This window comes from Crotalus tigris, unplaced genomic scaffold (genome assembly GCF_016545835.1).
Source record: "Crotalus tigris isolate CLP2741 ecotype Arizona unplaced genomic scaffold, ASM1654583v1 scf7180000018217.1405312, whole genome shotgun sequence".
Lineage (NCBI taxonomy): Eukaryota > Metazoa > Chordata > Lepidosauria > Squamata > Viperidae > Crotalus > Crotalus tigris.
The window spans coordinates 741,303-759,112 of NW_024096887.1; the positions used below are offsets into that span (position 1 = coordinate 741,303).

General features: G+C 39.4%; 1 protein-coding gene across 3 annotated transcripts in view; it reads right to left on the reverse strand.

Annotated features, from left to right (window-relative positions):
* OLFML2B (olfactomedin like 2B) overlaps window positions 1-17,810 on the reverse strand; it is a 46,549-nt gene that overhangs the window by 21,921 nt on the left and 6,818 nt on the right. For 2 of the 3 annotated variants that reach the window (XM_039348977.1, XM_039348976.1), the window contains exon 3: window positions 10,603-10,710. The exons of the other annotated variant lie outside the window; for it this stretch is intronic. In XM_039348977.1, coding sequence (XP_039204911.1) covers window positions 10,603-10,710 — 108 coding nt within the window. The remainder of the gene's footprint in view (window positions 1-10,602; window positions 10,711-17,810) is intronic. 3 annotated transcript variants of the gene reach the window in all.

The following is a 17,810-nucleotide window of genomic DNA, read 5'->3' on the forward strand; positions in this document are numbered from 1 at the left end:
GATATGCAACAAGATCTGGCAGAAATTGTGGTAAATGACTTTGCTGTTATTCTGAATAGGGAGAAAGATGGAATACTTAGAGAAGTGGAAAAAGTTTACAGAGTTAATTCCTGGGTCGCAAAACAGAAGAATTTACCAAGAGATGTGGTGATTTATTTTGCAAAGAGATCTCTGCGTAATGAAATTATACAAGCTTTCTATAATAAGAGGTTTCAGATTGCTGCTCAAGATGTCATTATCTTAAAGGAGATCCCATCTAAAATTTTAAGAAAGAGAAAAGATTTTGCTTTTCTAGCTAATGAACTTAAAACAAGAATGATGCCATTCAGATGGGAGATTCCGACGGGTATTGTTGTGAGCCATGGAACAACAGCCTGAAGGACAAGGTGTGATGGTTGCTGGAAAGCCACAGATGGAGTGGTCGCGACAAACAGAGATCAAAGAGCAAAGAATGACCCGTGCAGCACATAGACGCAAGGAAAAGGAACAACAGAAAAAAGAAGTTAAAGAATCTCTTCAAGAAATTGTTTCATTGCCGGTGGGAGGAGCAAGACCCAAGAGTTCTGCAGCACATTCTTCTATGGCAGATCTTCAAGCAGTCTTCTCCAGGCTCTTGGTTAAGGGAGATGGTAAAGCTCCTGACCTGGAATGCTAATGGCCTTAATTCCCCCCAAAAGAGAAAGAAAATCTTTCATTACTTAAAGCAACATAATAATGATATTATTTGTTTGCAGGAAACACATATTTTATCTAAAGACCAAAAACATTTAGCCAATGCTCGTTTGGGATCTCATTTTGTATCTTCTGCTCCTGGGAAAAAAGGGGGAGTAGTCATTTATGTTAAGCAAAACTTATCAGCCTGTTTGGTAGAATCTGATCTTCAAGGGAGATATGTTATGATTGAGGTTGGTTTATATGGGAAGAAAATACTTATAGTGGGGTTGTATGCACCAAACCAACAACAGGAACAATTTTACAGATTGTTACATCAGAAATTAACTTTGTTGGATTATAGATCTGTGATATTAATGGGTGATTGGAATGGTGTGTTAGATATACAAAGAGACAAAAAAGGATCTTCTACTTTTTTAAAACAGGCTAAACTACCTAAAGCCTTTTTTGATTTGAAAGAGGACTGGGAGCTGAGAGACTACTGGCCGGAACACAATCAGGAGGAGAGAGACTTTACTTTTTTTTCAGACAGACACCAATCCTTTTCAAGAATTGATTTTTTCTTGATTACAACTGATTTATACTTTAGGGTAAAGAATGTTAAGATTTTTCCTAGGACATTGACGGACCATAGTCCAGTTTGGATGGAGCTGGCTGATGAAAAAGAGGAGAGGAGATCGTGGAGGATCAATGAGAACTTATTTAGACAAGAAAAGAATGTTCAGAAATTAAAGGAGCATTTAAAGGATTATTTTGTTTTAAATATGCATAAGGGAACATCAATGTCAATGGTATGGGATGCAGGTAAAGCCTTCATGCGTGGGATCTTGATACAAATGAATAATACTCACAGACAAAAGCAGATTCAGAAACGTAAGGATTTGGAAGATGAGATTAAATTAAAAGAAAAAATCTTGATTTCAAATCCTACAGATGAAAAGTTTAAAGAATCTATAAAATTGCTTAAATCACAATTTAATATGTTGATGGCTGATCAAACTGTAACTAACTTACTGTATATGAGACAAAATACATTTTGTAATGCTAATAAACCAGGGAGATGGTTGGCTTACCAACTCAGAAAGCAACAGAGACAGAGAATTATAGATAAAATAAATCATAATGGTAAATTGGTATATCAGAAGGAGTTGATTAAGAAATCTTTTCTAGATTATTATCAAAAATTATATAAGAGTACTAAAATACAGGTCTCAGATATAGATAATTACTTAAATGAAGCCAACTTCCCCAAATTAACAGAAGATCAGAAACAAGAAATTAATAGTCCAATTACTAGTGAGGAAATTGAGACAGTGATTAAAGAACTAAAATTAGGTAAAGCACCGGGTACGGATGGTTTGACATCTATTTATTATAAAACTTTGGTACAAGAGATGATTCAACCTTTAAGACAGCTTTTTAATAATATATTACAGGGTTTAGAGATCCCCCCGTCATGGGGCAGAGCCTTTATATCTTTAATTCCAAAAGAAGATCAAGATCTTACTCTACCAAAGAATTATAGACCTATATCTCTTTTAAATGTAGATTATAAGATTTTTGCAAAAATATTAGCTAATAGGCTTATGAGGGTTTTGTGTCAGATTATACATAAGGATCAAACGGGTTTCATAACTGGAAGGTATATGAAGAATAATGTCAGACAAATTATTAACTTATTAGAATATCTAGATAAAAATAATCAAGTCTCTGCAGGATTGATATTTCTAGATGCTGAGAAAGCTTTTGACCAATTGAATTGGCAATTTATGTTAAGACTAATCAATAAAATGAACTTTGGAGAAAAAATTTCACAAGCTCTTGGTGCTATTTATCAAAAACAAACGGCACAACTTATAGTTAATGAGGGCTTGTCAGAGGTTTTTATAATAGAAAAGGGGACTAGACAGGGATGTCCATTGTCACCTTTGCTGTTTGTTTTAACTTTGGAAATATTGTTGATTAAAATTCGAGAATCACAGCAAATAAAAGGAATAGAAGTTAACAAAAAAGAATACAAACTAAGAGCTTTTGCAGATGATTTGGTGGTTACCCTGTCCCAACCTACTCACTCCGTAATAGAGTTATTACAATTGATATATCAATATGGACGGGTTTCGGGTTTTAAAATTAATAACAATAAGACTAAAATATTACCCAAAAATATGACTAATATGGATAAGCAGACTTTGGTTAATCTGACAGATTTTGAGGTTGTTGATAAGGTAAAATATCTGGGGGTTACTTTATCTGCCTCTAATGTAAAATTGTATAAAAATAATTATGAAAGGTTGTGGGTCAGGATACAAAGAGACTTGAAAAATTGGGAGAAGTTGCAATTATCTCTTTTGGGAAGAATTGCGGCGATTAAATGAATGTCCTGCCTAAATTCCTTTTCTTATTTCAAATGATACCTATCTTAAAGAATGAGGTCAATTTAAATGAATGGCAGAAAGATATCAATAAATTTATCTGGGCGGGGAAAAAACCAAGAGTAAAGCTTAAAATTATACAAGATATTCGTGAGAGAGGTGGACTCAAGGTACCGAATTTGAAATTGTATTATGATGCTGTGGCCTTAACATTAATTAGTGATTGGGTTAATTTAACAAATGTAGAAATACTCCTTTTGGAGGGTTGGGATTTACTTTTTGGATGGCATGCCTATTTAATTTTTAATAAAAAAGTTGACTGGGTTTTTAAATCCCATATTATAAGGATTTCTCTACTTCAGGTTTAGAGGAAATATTACAGAAGTGATTCTAAAATACCATTATGGGCTATACCTTGGCATGCGATAGAGGGGATAAGGAGAGGAGTTAAGATGGATAGTGTTTCTTATGCACAATTGCTTAGATGGAATGGTAAAATTTGGCAGTTAAAAATCTTTGGAAGATTTAGCACAAGAAAATATTATATATTCATGGTTTCAGTACAGACAAATAGCGGACAGATGGAAGATAGATCGTAATGTGGGCTTGCTTAGAGAAGATGAAAATTTTGTTAAACAAGTAAAAGATCAAAGACGAACTCATATTAAGAGAATTTATGGGTTGCTAGTAGAATTGGACTCAGAACCAGAATTAATTAAAGAATGTATGATTAAATGGGCACAAAATTTTGGTGAACCAGTTCTACTAGATACCTGGGAAATCATCTGGGTGAGAAATGTTAAATTTACACAAGCCCAGAACTTAAGGGAGAATTTTTATAAAATGTTTTATAGATGGCACCTTGATCCACAAAAAATGTCTCGTATGTATCCCAACTTACAGCCCAAATGTTGGAGATGTGGTTGTTTGGATGCTACTTATTACCATATTTGGTGGTCGTGTAAAAATATAAAAGCCTTTTGGATTAAGATATGGTGGAATATTCAAAGAATTTTTAGAAGGAGGGTAAAATTTACCCCACAATTGTTTTTGCTAGGTATTGTTACCGATTGTGATACTAAGGAGGTTATATTGATGTTAAATTTAATTACAGCCGCAAGGTTGTTAGTAGGGCAATACTGGAAGAAGGAATCTTTGCCTACTTTGCAAGAGTGGTTTTTTAAAGTATCCTATCTGGCGGAAATGGCAAAGATTTCGGCTTTTTTAAAGGATCAATCGCAAGAGAAGTTTTTTGTGGTATGGGAAAAATGGATAGATTTTATACAACATAAGTTGGATATAAAAAAATATTACTTAGTTTATCAATAATTTATACACAAATTTTAATATATTATAGATTGTATTATTTTTTTTCTTTATATGTTTTATTATTATTTTACTTTCTTATATTTCTTTTCTTCTTTCTTTCTCTTTATTCTTCTTTTTTTAAGTATTTTTTCTTTAATATTTATGTCTTTTATATATATATATATATTATTGTTAATTATTCTATTAGTAGTTTAAGTAACATATTTAGACTTATCTATGGTTTATATTTTTTTTTCTTTAAGAATTCAAGAAAATTTAATTAAGCCTATATTCAGCTCTGGGAAAGTTGAGGGAGGGAGTGGGAGGGTTGGGGGGGTTGGAGAGGGTTGTTTTTTCTTATTTTGTAAAATTTTAAAAATTTTCAATAAAAAAAATAAATAAAGAACCCATGGGTCTGTAGGGTCCTGATCGTGAGCTCCAAATCTGACTGGGCGGATGTTGCTGACAGCAATTGGATCAGAATGTCGTCCAGATAACACTGAATGCACACTGGAACCAACCTCAAGTGGGCTTCCAGAACTGCCAGTATCTTGGTAAAGACCCTGGGGGTGGAGGAGAGGCCGAATGGGAGAGTCCTGTACTGAAAGTGACAGTTGAGATAGCAAAACCGTAGATACTTGCAATGTGCCGGATGGATAGGGATGTGTAAATATGCCTCTTTGAGATCTATTCATGTTAGAAGTTTTCCCCTCCTGATACTGCTTAGGATGGAGTGCAACGTCTGCATCTTGAACCTCCTGTATTGTAGGTGGAGGTTCAGCCCCTTGAGGACGAGGATTGCCCTCCATCCTCCTGAGGATTTTGGAATCACAAATAGGATGGAGTAATACCCCAATCCCTGCTGAGGCCTCTATGGCTTTGATGCCCAGAAGATGTTGGATGGCATCTTCCATGAGACCTCTTTTTATTGGATTTCTCATGGCTGGGCAAGAGACAAAATGATCTATTTGAGTGGACCTAAACTCCAGGGACAGGCCTTCCCTTATGGTGCTCAGAACCCAGGAGTCCGTGGTCGTGCTTTCCCATTGGCGGATAAAAAGAGTAAGTCTGCCGCCAATGGGAAGGGTCCCCTCCGAGTCACTTGGAGCGGCAGAAGGGGTGACCCCCTCTGCCACGGAAGGGAGGTTTGTTCTGGGATTGGTACTGGGATCTGTCCCTATAACCCGCTCTATCAAAGGGGCACTCTGCCTTCGGAGCAGGGGGCCTGTAGGATTGTCCCTGTTCTGACGTAGATCCAGTCCGAAAGGACTAACGGCGGCTGTAAGGGAGGAAACGTCTGTTAGTTCTCCTAGCTAAGTGAGAAATGACCTTTTGCTTTTGTTTATTCTCAATGAGGTATGGGGTCAATGCCTCCCCAAACAGTCAGCTGCCCATGAAGGGGGCAATGGCCGCACGCCACTTATGCTTGCTTTCAGCCCTCCAGTTCTTAAGCCAAAGTAGCCTCCTGGTGACTATGCCGGAAGCCATTGCCTGGGCTGAGTGTTTGGCCGAGTACATGGAAACATCTGCCATATATTCAGATGTGGTTATAAGTTTGGTAAGATCCTGATGGATCCTGGCCTCTTCTAGAGGGATCCTGTCCTGTAATTATCTAAGCCAGGTAATGGAAATCCTGGCAAAAAAGGAGATGGAAGTTGCAGCCTTTGCTGTCCATGCGGATGCCAGATGAACTTTGCGTAAGGCAAGTTCAGACATTTTATCTTCCGCCTTAAGGGCATCTGAAACATCCGCCAGAAGGCTGGCTGCAGAGAACAGTGGGGCTAGGGATTCATCCACCTTAGGTACCTCCAAAAGGTCAGTCAAATTCTTTGCCATGTCCACAATCTTGCGCTCAGACGTTCCCTGAGAAGGTTGAGCTGCCGGAGATTTCCATTGTCCCCGAATGTTCTTCAGGAATATGGGGGGACATGGGATATGGAGGTGCTTGTCTACTGGTTCGGCAAATAGAGGATTAGAGTCCTGATCAATGGAAAGCTGAGGGGTCGGAGATCTAACGGAGGAGAGTTTGCTTGCTGCACAGGCCCTATACAGCAAGGAAGGAAAGAGCGACGCATTGAACAGCTCTGCCATGGGCTGAGACTCATGTGTAGGTTCCTCGCACTCAGACCAGCGGTCCCCACCTTTGTCATAATCCAAGACATTAGAAGACTCGGATTCAGGAGAGTGGGATGGGGAAACCATACCTGAACGATCCAATGGAGGTCGAGAAGAGGAAGTTGGTGCAGAAGAAGGCCCAGGAACTGGCGACGCCTGATGGATACCCGATGATGCCACGGCCCAGATCACCGCTTGCAATATCCACGATTGGAGCTGGTCTGAAAAAGATGGCTCTAGTGGAGGCCGTAGCCCCACAGCCGTTGGAGTGAATGTAACAGTGGGTGCAGATGACGGGCTGAGCATATCAAGATCTTCCCCAAACAGGGGTGGACCCACCTGACCAAAGGTCTGAGTGGAGACCTGCTGAATTGCGCTCACAGGCGACCAGGCCCTCGATGTGGACGGCAAATGAGCTCCCGTCTCAGGTGGTATGGAACCAGAAGGTGTATGACCCTGTTCTGCTGACAAGCGTTGGGCCCGGGAGAATTACTTCTCCAGAGCTCTATGTGTTCGGTCGGCCTGCTTATCGCTTGTCTTGCCAGCCTTTCTGCCGTATTTAGATTTTGCTTTGGCCTTACCTGTAGGCACCTCAGAAACCGGCTCAGCTTGGACAGTGGTGTTGTCTGTGTCCAAAGGCTGTGGCTCAGTGGGTTCTGCCATGTCGGTCGAAATGCACCCCAGACGAGACTCTGATACTGACTCGCTCCGCAAGAGACATCAGGAGCCCTCCCGAAGAGGGGCTGTCTGCACGTGGATAAGCATGAGCCAGCCCACTGGCAAACCTGGGCCCACGCTGGGCACTCTGGGGCGCTCGTCACCAAGGCACAGGGCAACTGTATACCAGGCCTAAGGTCAGAATGGTGACAAAATCACACGTGTCTCACAATAGTGGCAATGGTGAGGATCGTGGAGGCAACCACTAGATGCGGAGTGGCAGAACTCAGAGAAGATATGGCGAGCAGGGCCTGCTGGACCTCAGCTTAGAAGTAATTCCACCAAAATTGCTGATCTGATGATTGCAAGTGGATAGTAAATCCTGAAAGTAAATCTTAATTGTAAATTAGCGTGAAATATATAAAGGCAAGAAATATCAGTGATAGCTGTGAAGAAACTGTATGCAATCAATCCCAAAATGGCGTCCCTGCCTGCCCTGGGCGTTTCTCAATGGGAATATTAGGTGACAAAATGGCGGACGCCCTAAATACAGAGGGAGGAATACTACCTCCGCGGGGGGGGGGGGAGGAGAGGAAACGAAGACCTGAAACAATCTGATATTCCAAGTCCAGAAGGGGCAAAAAGGTAAAAGGTTCGATTTCTTCAATCCACTAAGAGTAATCGCGCTTAACAGCTGTTAGGCATGATCCGCTGTTCGCCGCGGAATGAGGCTTCGTTCCCTTTAGCGGCAGCCGAAGGAAAGGAACTTCAAGTAACAGGCTTTCTTTCTAAATTACACTGTGCAGCAAGCAAAACTGCTAATAGCCTGAATTGCTTCAAATAAGAAGTAGTTCAGCGAACCCAAAATGGCGGCCATTTGTGGAAAGCTCTGACCGGGCCCGGTCAGAGAAGAATCCACGTGGCCTCAAAATGGCGGCCGCTAGAAAGAATGCATCCGCTGTTCTAAGGGGATTGACTAACTCAGACCTCTTATTCTCTTAAACAAAAGGATCACCTCCCACTTTTAGTCTTCTGTTAAGAAAGTGAATTAATTCAGCAAACTGCTAAATTAGGGGAAAAGGAAGCCACCACCACCCCCAGCAAGGAAAGAAATACAACTATGCTCCCAAGGAAAGGGAAAAGGAAAAGGAAGGAAACAAATGGCTAAACCTCCCAGAGAAGGACTAACCAAACTATAATTTTCCTATTCTCCAGGAAGAATCCACCAATGCTTTAACAATATCTAGTCTGACCTGCTATTCCAATGAAGAGAGTCAAGTTATCACATCCTCATGGGCGAAAGACTAAGATGAAACTGGGAAGTCCCGGTCAATGAGGGGCGTGACAACTTGACAACTTAGTCTGATTGGGCAGGAGGACTGAAATAACCCATTGGTGGATTCTTCAGTCATCATGCTGGAGAACACACGTGCTCCCACTTAACTGGGCACAAGCATTTCCAACTGTAGCCAACATCTCTGAATACTGCAGCAATTGCCAATCTGGTGCCATCCAGATAAATGGACCATTACGTCTGACTGTGAATTGTCAGAATTGGTCCAACATATCTGGTAGATGCTAGACTGGGGAAGGCTAGCAAAAAAGTTCAAGGCCAATTTCCACCATAACAGATTGGATTGAGATTCCATTATGCTCACATCTTAATTTATATCCCATATACTCTTTACAGCCAATTGCCGCTCAATGTATCCAGAATTCAATTTAACCAGATGATTCAAATCATCAAAAGATGCCAAATATCAAAAGGCTACCTAGTTCTCATAGTACGTCCAAATAAAACTATAAAGACAAAATAAATTAAAAGGCAGGTGTGCACATACCCAGCATGGAAAAATTCATGCATTTTATTATGTCCTGCTATCATCCATGATTGCACCACTTAAAAGTAGCAGTCAATCATTTTCCATCAATTTTCATCATGAAAGAAGACTACGGTAAAGCTCACATAACTTATACGAGGGCAATTCGGAAATAAACCTCCATTTGGTTATCAGTGATAGACACTCACAGATACAGAACTTTTATTTTACACATTAGAAAACTACAACATAATATTACATTACTTTTCAACATAATCGCCATTCAAATTGAGGCACTTGTCATAATGTCTTACAAGTTTTGAAATACCTTAGTAGTAGTCACTCGGCGCCAAATCTGGGCTATAGGGAAGGTGATCAAAACCTTCCCAACAGAACTGCTCCAAAAGTTCTTGGGTGCATCTAGCGATGTGCTGGTGAGCATTATTGTGAACCAACACCACACCGGAAGTGCTGCTATAGAAAATCCTGCCAAATGTGAAGATGCCAAAGGAGTACTGCTAGTGAAGTTCATGGAACATGGTTTGACCATCAATTCAGAAGTCTACTTATGAAAACTCAGACGAGCCATCCATAACAAGCGTCGGGGCATGGTGACTTCCAGTGTGGTGTTGGTTCACAATAATGCTCGTCCACACACCACTAGATGCACCCAAGAACTTTTGAAGCAGTTCCGTTGGGATGTTTTTGATCACCCCCCCCCATAGCCCAGATTTGGTGCCGAGCGACTACTACTAAGGAATTTCAAACCTTGTAAGAAGTTATGACAAGTGCTTCAGTTTGAAAAGTGATGTCAAAAAGTAATGTAATGTTGTAATTTTCTAATGTGTATAATAAAAGTTCTATATCTGCGAGTGTCTGTCATTGATAACCAAAAGGAGGTTTATTTCCAAATTACCATCATATATGTTTGATCATCTTTTTTGTAAAAGGTAAATCCTCTCAAAGAGGAAAAATAACCCCAAAATGCACTCTTTAAAATGCACTGTCTAGTCACCATCCAACTGCTCTCCAGACCTCTAGTGCTTTCTTTTTTTAGATCCTCACTCCAAGGTATGAGAGGATGTAAAATTAGAATTTGTTGTCAGATCTGAAGTGCTTTCCCATTATTAAATGCAGGTGATTGTAGTAGCCTATAATTAACAGTATGGTTTTTACTTGGTGAAAAAACAGTTATTTCATATTTATAGAGTTATCAAATATGTTTTTAATAACCATGAGGTCAGCAAAACATCACCTGCTGAATTATTTCCAGATGCTCTGGCATTTAAAAACCCAAACAGTAAACAGAGATAGTCACCTGTTTCAATTTTCACACTGAAGGAGAAGAACTTTTAAGTGGTCAGCCTTGACTTGATCACATTCCATATTGTGACTATGAAATATAGCGACTTTGTTTTGCACACTAGCTTTCAGAAGTTTCTATTACTAATTGCTCTGATTCTCAACATGTTAACCTACATAATTCTCCAACTCAGCATAATCTTACATACAGTATATCATTTCTTCAGTCCACAATGTAGATAATAATTCAGAGGACCGTTTTTTCAGTAATGAGGCTATAAGCTTGTTTGATTTTTGCATCTCAGCCATAAAGAGAGAGTTCAGATAACCCCTAAAAGAGATGGAATTCATCTTACCTCTTCCAGTTTCTCCACACGACCCACAAGTTTCGTTGTAACAGAATGCAGTTTTAGCAAATCTAAACCATAGAAAGCATTTTCTAGCATCTCAATGACAGCTGCAAGCTGCAAAACAGATAGTAATGCTGTGATTTTGTAATAATTATATACTTTAGATTTGCTTTCCATTAATTAGCACACTTTGTAGTTTTAATGAAAGCAGTAAATGTAATAGCTCAACTGTGACAGTCTAACCCAGGGGTCCCCAACTCCCAGTCCGTGGACCAGTACCGGGCCGTGGCATGCCAGCAACCAGTCCCCTCCGGTCCACAGAAAAACCTCTCTCCACCTAACCGGTCCCTGGTGCCCAAAAGATTGGGGACTTCTGGTCTAACCTGTAGTAGATCTGAGGATCTAAGCAACTGGTACATTAAACATCAATAAAGAAACAATATCATTTATTTCAATGTCTTTAACAGTTATATGATCCGTAACATAAAAAAAATCACATTTCTTGCTTTTCACATAGAATACTTGTATCCATTATCTACCATAGCACCACTCTGCTGCTACTGCTTCAGTGTTACCGCACTGCTAGTGTCAGTCACGGTCACATGATCATCCTTTCCAAAGTTCCCTGTCAGTTTTCCATAAGCAAAGTCTTTGCTTGTGGAAGATGATAGGGAGCATCAGCAATGGGGAAGGGTCACAAGTTCCTTAGATAAATCTTCTTCACCCATGCAACTTTCCCAGCCCCTCCTCACTTGCACTGTACCAGCTACTCATGCTTTCCAGAGCGCCCTGCCTGATCTGTGCTGAACCTCTTGCATACTCCTGCATACTTCCTGACCACATTGCAATCCTGAATGCTGTCTCTAACCCACACAGCACCCTTTGCATATCCCTACACACCCTTCCTGACCCACACTTGCAACCCCTGTGCCTTCCCTGACCTGTGTGGGACCCCTCACACATTTCCACATGCCCTCCCTGACCTGCACAGCATCCCTTGCACATTCCCACATAATCTTTCCAACCTGCATTGCACCTCTACAAACCCTTCCTAACCCACATGGCACCTCCACACACATGATTTTATACACTTATAAAAATAGTGATTTTGTTTTTTTTAATACATACTTGATCTACTTGATAACCCTATGAGAGAGACCAGATCAAGAAACTGACTCCATAGGAAGACTAGAACTATAAATAATTGACATATGCTATAGTAGCAGAATCCTGAAAGTCTGACTTTCGTCCCTTTTATAACTTTCTGAGTCAAAGAGGATCCAGTCTGAGCTCCTTCCTAGTATTAATTTCTCTGCCAGGGTTCAACAAATGGTTCTGCCCTTGTTGTTTCTATAATGGTTTCTGAATAACCCCTTCAGGATCATTTCCATAGCTCTCTACTTCCATCTCACATTTCTGATCTGACAGAGTATATCTACATCTTGTTTTCCAGATATTTAATTCATTTTGATTAATCCAATTTATTCTAAAATTCTTGCGTTATGTATGATAATTCATACATTAATCTTCTAGTCTTATAACTGGTTATTTTTTTTAATCCAGCTATGACAATATAAATTTTCAAAACCTTGCACAGTAACTTTTTTTTGCCTTCCAACAATATTTGGAGTACAATAAGAGGCTCTTTTATGCACATGCAGTTTACACAACAGCTGGAGAACATTATATTAAAAGAAGAAAAAAACTCCACCAATTCCTTCTTTAGGCTAGACAAATAAATAATAATAAAGATATTAAATGACAAGTGTCGATGATAAATTGCTTTGAATTGGGTTTGGCAGAAGCACATCCTGAGTGGCCTAGTTCTGAGAGTCCTCAGTTTGAGTTCTAGAGCCAAGGATGTTTGCATAACCCTCTTTAAGGAGTCTTTTGAATTGGCCAATTGAAAATTGAAAGAGGCAATCTGAAAATTACAGCTGAACAAAAACATTGCCAGCTATTGTAGCCTATGTAATATTGCACCTGGAACAGCTGCTTTGGTTGCCTTTTTTTTCTAGCCATGATTGAATGTGCTGGATTCAAAGCTCTAAACAACTTGGGATCCGAGATTTGAAGGGAGATACCTGCCCACACTGGTAGACTAGAGAAACCCTTGTCATCATTCCACCATCAGAGGAAGTATATGTTGTGAATGATGCTGTGTGAAAAAAATTACCTTATTCTTAACAATACACAAAGCTCACCTTTCAATGACTTAGATTGCTCACTACTAGAAAAGCAGGAAGCAGTGGGACCAGTACAATCAGTAAAAGGACAAAGGCAGGGAGAAGTGAAGTGGTATTTTAAGGAGCACAAAGTAGTTCAGGAAAAGCTCACAGCAACCTGGCAGAGTACTTGCTCCATATGCAAAGCCTCCAGATTCAGTCATTGTTGAATCCTGACCTGTAAAGGCCTCTCCCTGGGACTTGAAAAAATTGGTTACAAACAGAACAGTGGATAAAGTTGGTAGGATCAGGAAAAGGTAGGTTAAAAAAGAGAAATGCAGAGCCTATGAGAAGGAAAGTTCTGAAGAAAGATAAAAAAAATTCTGAAAGAAAAGTCACTGTGAACTTTTTTGGTCTACCTCCTAATTCTGAATGCAAAACACATGTTCTGTGCACAGAATGATAATACTACTTCCACACACAAAAACTATTTTTCATGCTTTATTTTATTACCAGGGGAAGACAGACCACTATTATTAGTGGAAGATTCAAATCAAGAATAACCTTATTCATAGTTCAGGATAATCACTATGCCATATATCAGGGGTCTTCAACCCCCAGTCCATGGACTGGCACTGGGCTGCGACATGCCAGAAATCGGGCCATGTAAACAAGCAAAGACCCATCCACAGGATGCAGGCAGCACAGAAAAACAGACCCCCTCCGGTCCATGGAAAAACTTCTCTCCATGGAACCGGTCCCTGATGCAAAAAAGGTTGGAGACCTCTGCCATATGTGGTACCATAAAACCAAAGCATCTCCACTGTCACATTGAAATGGTTTTGGACCAAGTGGCAATTTAATTATATAATTTCAAATAACACATGCTGATTTCACAAGTAACTGTAGGGTGTAACAAGCCGCTACCCCAGCACAGATTCTCCAGTGTGCTGTTGTTTTGATGTGTAAAGACTATATTCAGTTGTGACCCTCTCAATCATCCATAACATGAAAGTATAATAGTCATACATTATAAATGTATTGCTTTGAACAACAATACTGCTGCTGCTTTTTGTTCAATCCACACAGCCTAAAATCAAATTGCATAATATATTGACAGACAGGAAAACTACCATGCTTTAAAATCCCGATTTACTATGGCAACAACAACTTAGTGCAATTATTTTGCTTGCACAAAATGCCTTTTGTTTCACATAGTTCTAGGATTAGGAGAAAACTGGTCAGCAACACTAAACTAGTGTTTGAAACAACAGGTACACTTATTCATTTGAAATTTCCAGAATAAAAGGAAGAAACAGGTACTCTTCAACACTCCAAACTCCAATGTTCTTACACTCAGTTTCTTGTAATTAAGTACTGATAGAAGTAAAAGAAAGGTCTTCAAAATTTAATATTGAAAGAGAAATTTAAAATTGAATTTGCTGCAGTGGAAATTTTCTGAGTAGAGAAACTGGGAAAGAGGAAAGGTTAACATAAAGAAAGGATGTAAAGGAAATATGTAGGCAAAAATAGCCGGGTCTTAAGAGTGGGAAAAGGAAGAAGAAAACATCTGTAATAGAAGATAACTAGCAAAACAGGAAAGAACCTATTTTTCTAAGAAGTCATAAAAAAGGGGGCCAGAACTCAGGCAACTGAGCATGCGCAATTAATTGATTAATATTAACTGACACACCTTGCATAAATTATCTCCTAATTTTAATGTACATGTGATGTATGATTTAGTATGTAGCCGGAAATATGTATGAGGCAGTCAGAAAGAGTGTCACCTCATAGTACCTCAGCCAATGGGGAAAGAGGAGGAATGTGGCGGCCGGGACAAGGGATGTATAAAGAAGGAAATATTTTGGGTTAAAACTTTGGAGAGAACCAAGCTTTGATAGCTTCTCTCCCCGCTTATTGCAGTAAACGAAACAAAAGGCCTTCACTGTGTCTTGGCTGGTTATTGGTCAGGCGAGCTTGCTTCTAGCCAGGAGCACATAACAGCCTTGGGGGCTCCTCTTGGATTTGCATCCATTCCATCTTTGGCAGCCGGGGATATTCGAAGGGGGAGTGCGCACCTGGGTAAGTTTTTCCCAGCCCTAAAGGTCGGATTGCCCCTGCTCAAACAAGGAGGAATCGGAAATTCCGAGACAAAAAGCCAGGACCCAGTGAAAACCTAAGGGAAAGTCGGCCGACCTAAGGAAGGACTTCAACTCAGCTCGACAGGAAGGCTTGGTGGCACAAACAACTCCTTTGGAATTTCCAGTCCATAAGATCCAGCCGGGACAGTGGGTGCTGATTCATAAATGGAAGGAGGAACTTCTACAACCAAAGAAGGGAAGTTCCTTATGTTAAATCTGCTGTCCGGAGGGCTGAGAAGGGTTGAACTCACTACACACGAGCAAAGGTGGTGACTGGACCTGAAAGAGATTGGACGGTTATTCCAGGACAAGGACTGAAAGCCACGTTTAAAAGGACTTGAATGGGTAGTGGATCAGAACCCCTACCTATTTTGAATATCTCTATTAGAATTTCAGGTGACCCCAGATGAAGAACAAAAATGTTGGTGGTGACTCATCAGAGAAATAAAAGTGGTTTGTTACAGATAAAATGAATAACTAAGACAGAAGTCATACCATTAGAAACTGAAAACGTAGAATTGTACATTGTAAGAATTAGGTGGTAAATGTATATCTTTTGTAATTGTCACTGTGATTGCTGTAGCTGTTATTATTGTTGAAATTGTGGATCAATTTGTGGATGTGAAATACTGTGTAATAATCATGAGGGGTGGATTCTACTTTTAATATTACTAAAGACAACACACCAGAGCAGACTGGGAAATAAAGATAAAAATTTGTTTGTGGGATTTAAAGGTAGATGACAATCATGAAGCAGAATGGATATTCAGAAGGAATCAGGAAAGTGGCTAAAGCTCCTGAACAAAAGTATGAAAATATGTGGAGCGATTGGGATTGGTTAACAAATTGGTTTCCCAACACCGAATGTTAAGAGAAATGTTTCTTGGCCTAAATTTTTTAGTGGCTGTAGGACTTATGTGTTGTGCATGTCGCAATGTATTCCTTTATGTGTATCTATTTTAACCAAAGCTGTAGGAAAAGCTTTTAGGAAAATCTTAGAAAAGAAGACGTTATACAGTTAATAGTTATAAGATTTTCTAAACATGATAATGAAGATCTTGCAGTGTAATAAAAATCAAAAGGGGGGATTTGATAGAAGTAAAAGAAAGGTCTTCAAAATTTAATATTGAAAGAGAAATTTAAAATTGAATTTGCTGCAGTGGAAATTTTCTGAGTAGAGAAGCTATGGTGGGAAAGAGGAAAGGTTAACATAAAGGATGTAAAGGAAATATGTAGGCAAAATTAGCTGGGTCTTAAGAGTGGAAAAAGGAAGAAGAAAACATCTGTAATAGAAGATAACTAGCAAAACAGGAAAGAACCTATTTTTCTAAGAAGTCATAAAAAAGGGGGCCAGAACTCAGGTAACTGAGCATGCGCAATTAATTGATTAATATTAACTGACGCATCTTGCATAAATTATCTCTTAATTTTAATGTACATGTGATGTATGATTTAGTATGTAGCAGGAAATATGTAGGAGGCGGTCGGAAAGAGTGTCACCTCATAGTACCTCAGCCAATGGGGAAAGAAGAGGGATGTGGCGGCCGGGACAAGGGATGTATAAAGAAGGAAATATTTTGGGTTAAAACTTTGGAGAGAACCAAGCTTTGATAGCTTCTCTCCCCGCTTATTGCAATAAACGAAACAAAAGGCCTTCACTGTGTCTTGACTGGTTATTGGTCAGGCGAGCTTTTCTCTGGTCATGAAGGAAAGTAGCCAGGAGCACATAACAGTACCTTGGATGTCACTGCAACCTACCAAATTTTAAAAGGGGGGGGGCTCAATGGTGCATTCCAGTTTTAAACGTGTTATGTAAGCAAGGAGCCAAAATTTTTGACAGATGCTTTTCATTTGAATGAAACAGTTTTCCAAGTAATGTATTAAAACTAACTGGACTTCTACAAACACAAGAAAGAAAGAATGTGTTGCTGAGTGAAGCTGATTATAATGCATCTAACAGCAAGCATCCACAACTGGCTTTCTAAAGAAGAGATTTCCAAATTCTATTCCAGCTTCCCAAAAGCCAAAGTATTGGACTGGCATCCTGAAAGGCAGCTACTATTGCCCATCTTCCTTTGAATGGATCTAAATATTCCAGAGTTTTCTTTCTTTTCATACAAGTAATTATGAGGTCCACCTCTGGTGTGCTATAGAATATGGTAATTCCCATTTTCTTTTGAGAAGTCTTTTCTCTGTGGAGAATTTATTGTTTTGCCATAACAATGATATAGGCTCTGAAGCCAGGATAGGGCAGGACCACCAGTTCTGAAATTAGAAACTGACTTAGAAATGAAGTTTCTATAGCAGATAAGCAAGGGTTTCTGAATTGAAACACGGTTAACTTCTCCCAAGCTCAGAAGTCCAACCCACCATCCATAGACGGAGAAAACAAAACCTACATCTGCCATTGCCTCTCCTATCTGGTGTGGAGGACTTGCCCATTAAGAAGGTTCTAAGACACAGAGTATAATTCTGCTTTTTTTTTTTTTGCTGCCAAGAGACATTTATTCTATTGGAAAATGGGGAGAATAGCATCTAAGGTCAATGGGAGACTTTTTCCCAAACTCAGGGTCCAGTAAGTGCCAACTGCTGATGCTGGCCTCAGTCCATATAATACACAGGGGACAGCTTAGCATTGCTTTAATCAAGAGAAAACCATCCTTCCAAATGTTTATATTTTTACTTCTAAAGTGACTTTTTCTGAGGAATATACAACTGAAAAATGAGGAAAAAACATTTTAAAATAGGTGGAATAAGTATGAGATAAATTATTTTGCATTAACAGATCATTGTTACAGGGAAAGGCATAACAGTACATTTATACCCTAAAGAAACTACAAATAATTAAAGATTCATCAAAAACTTGGGGAATTTATATCATTAGCCAACAGAATGGTAAAATAAGGAA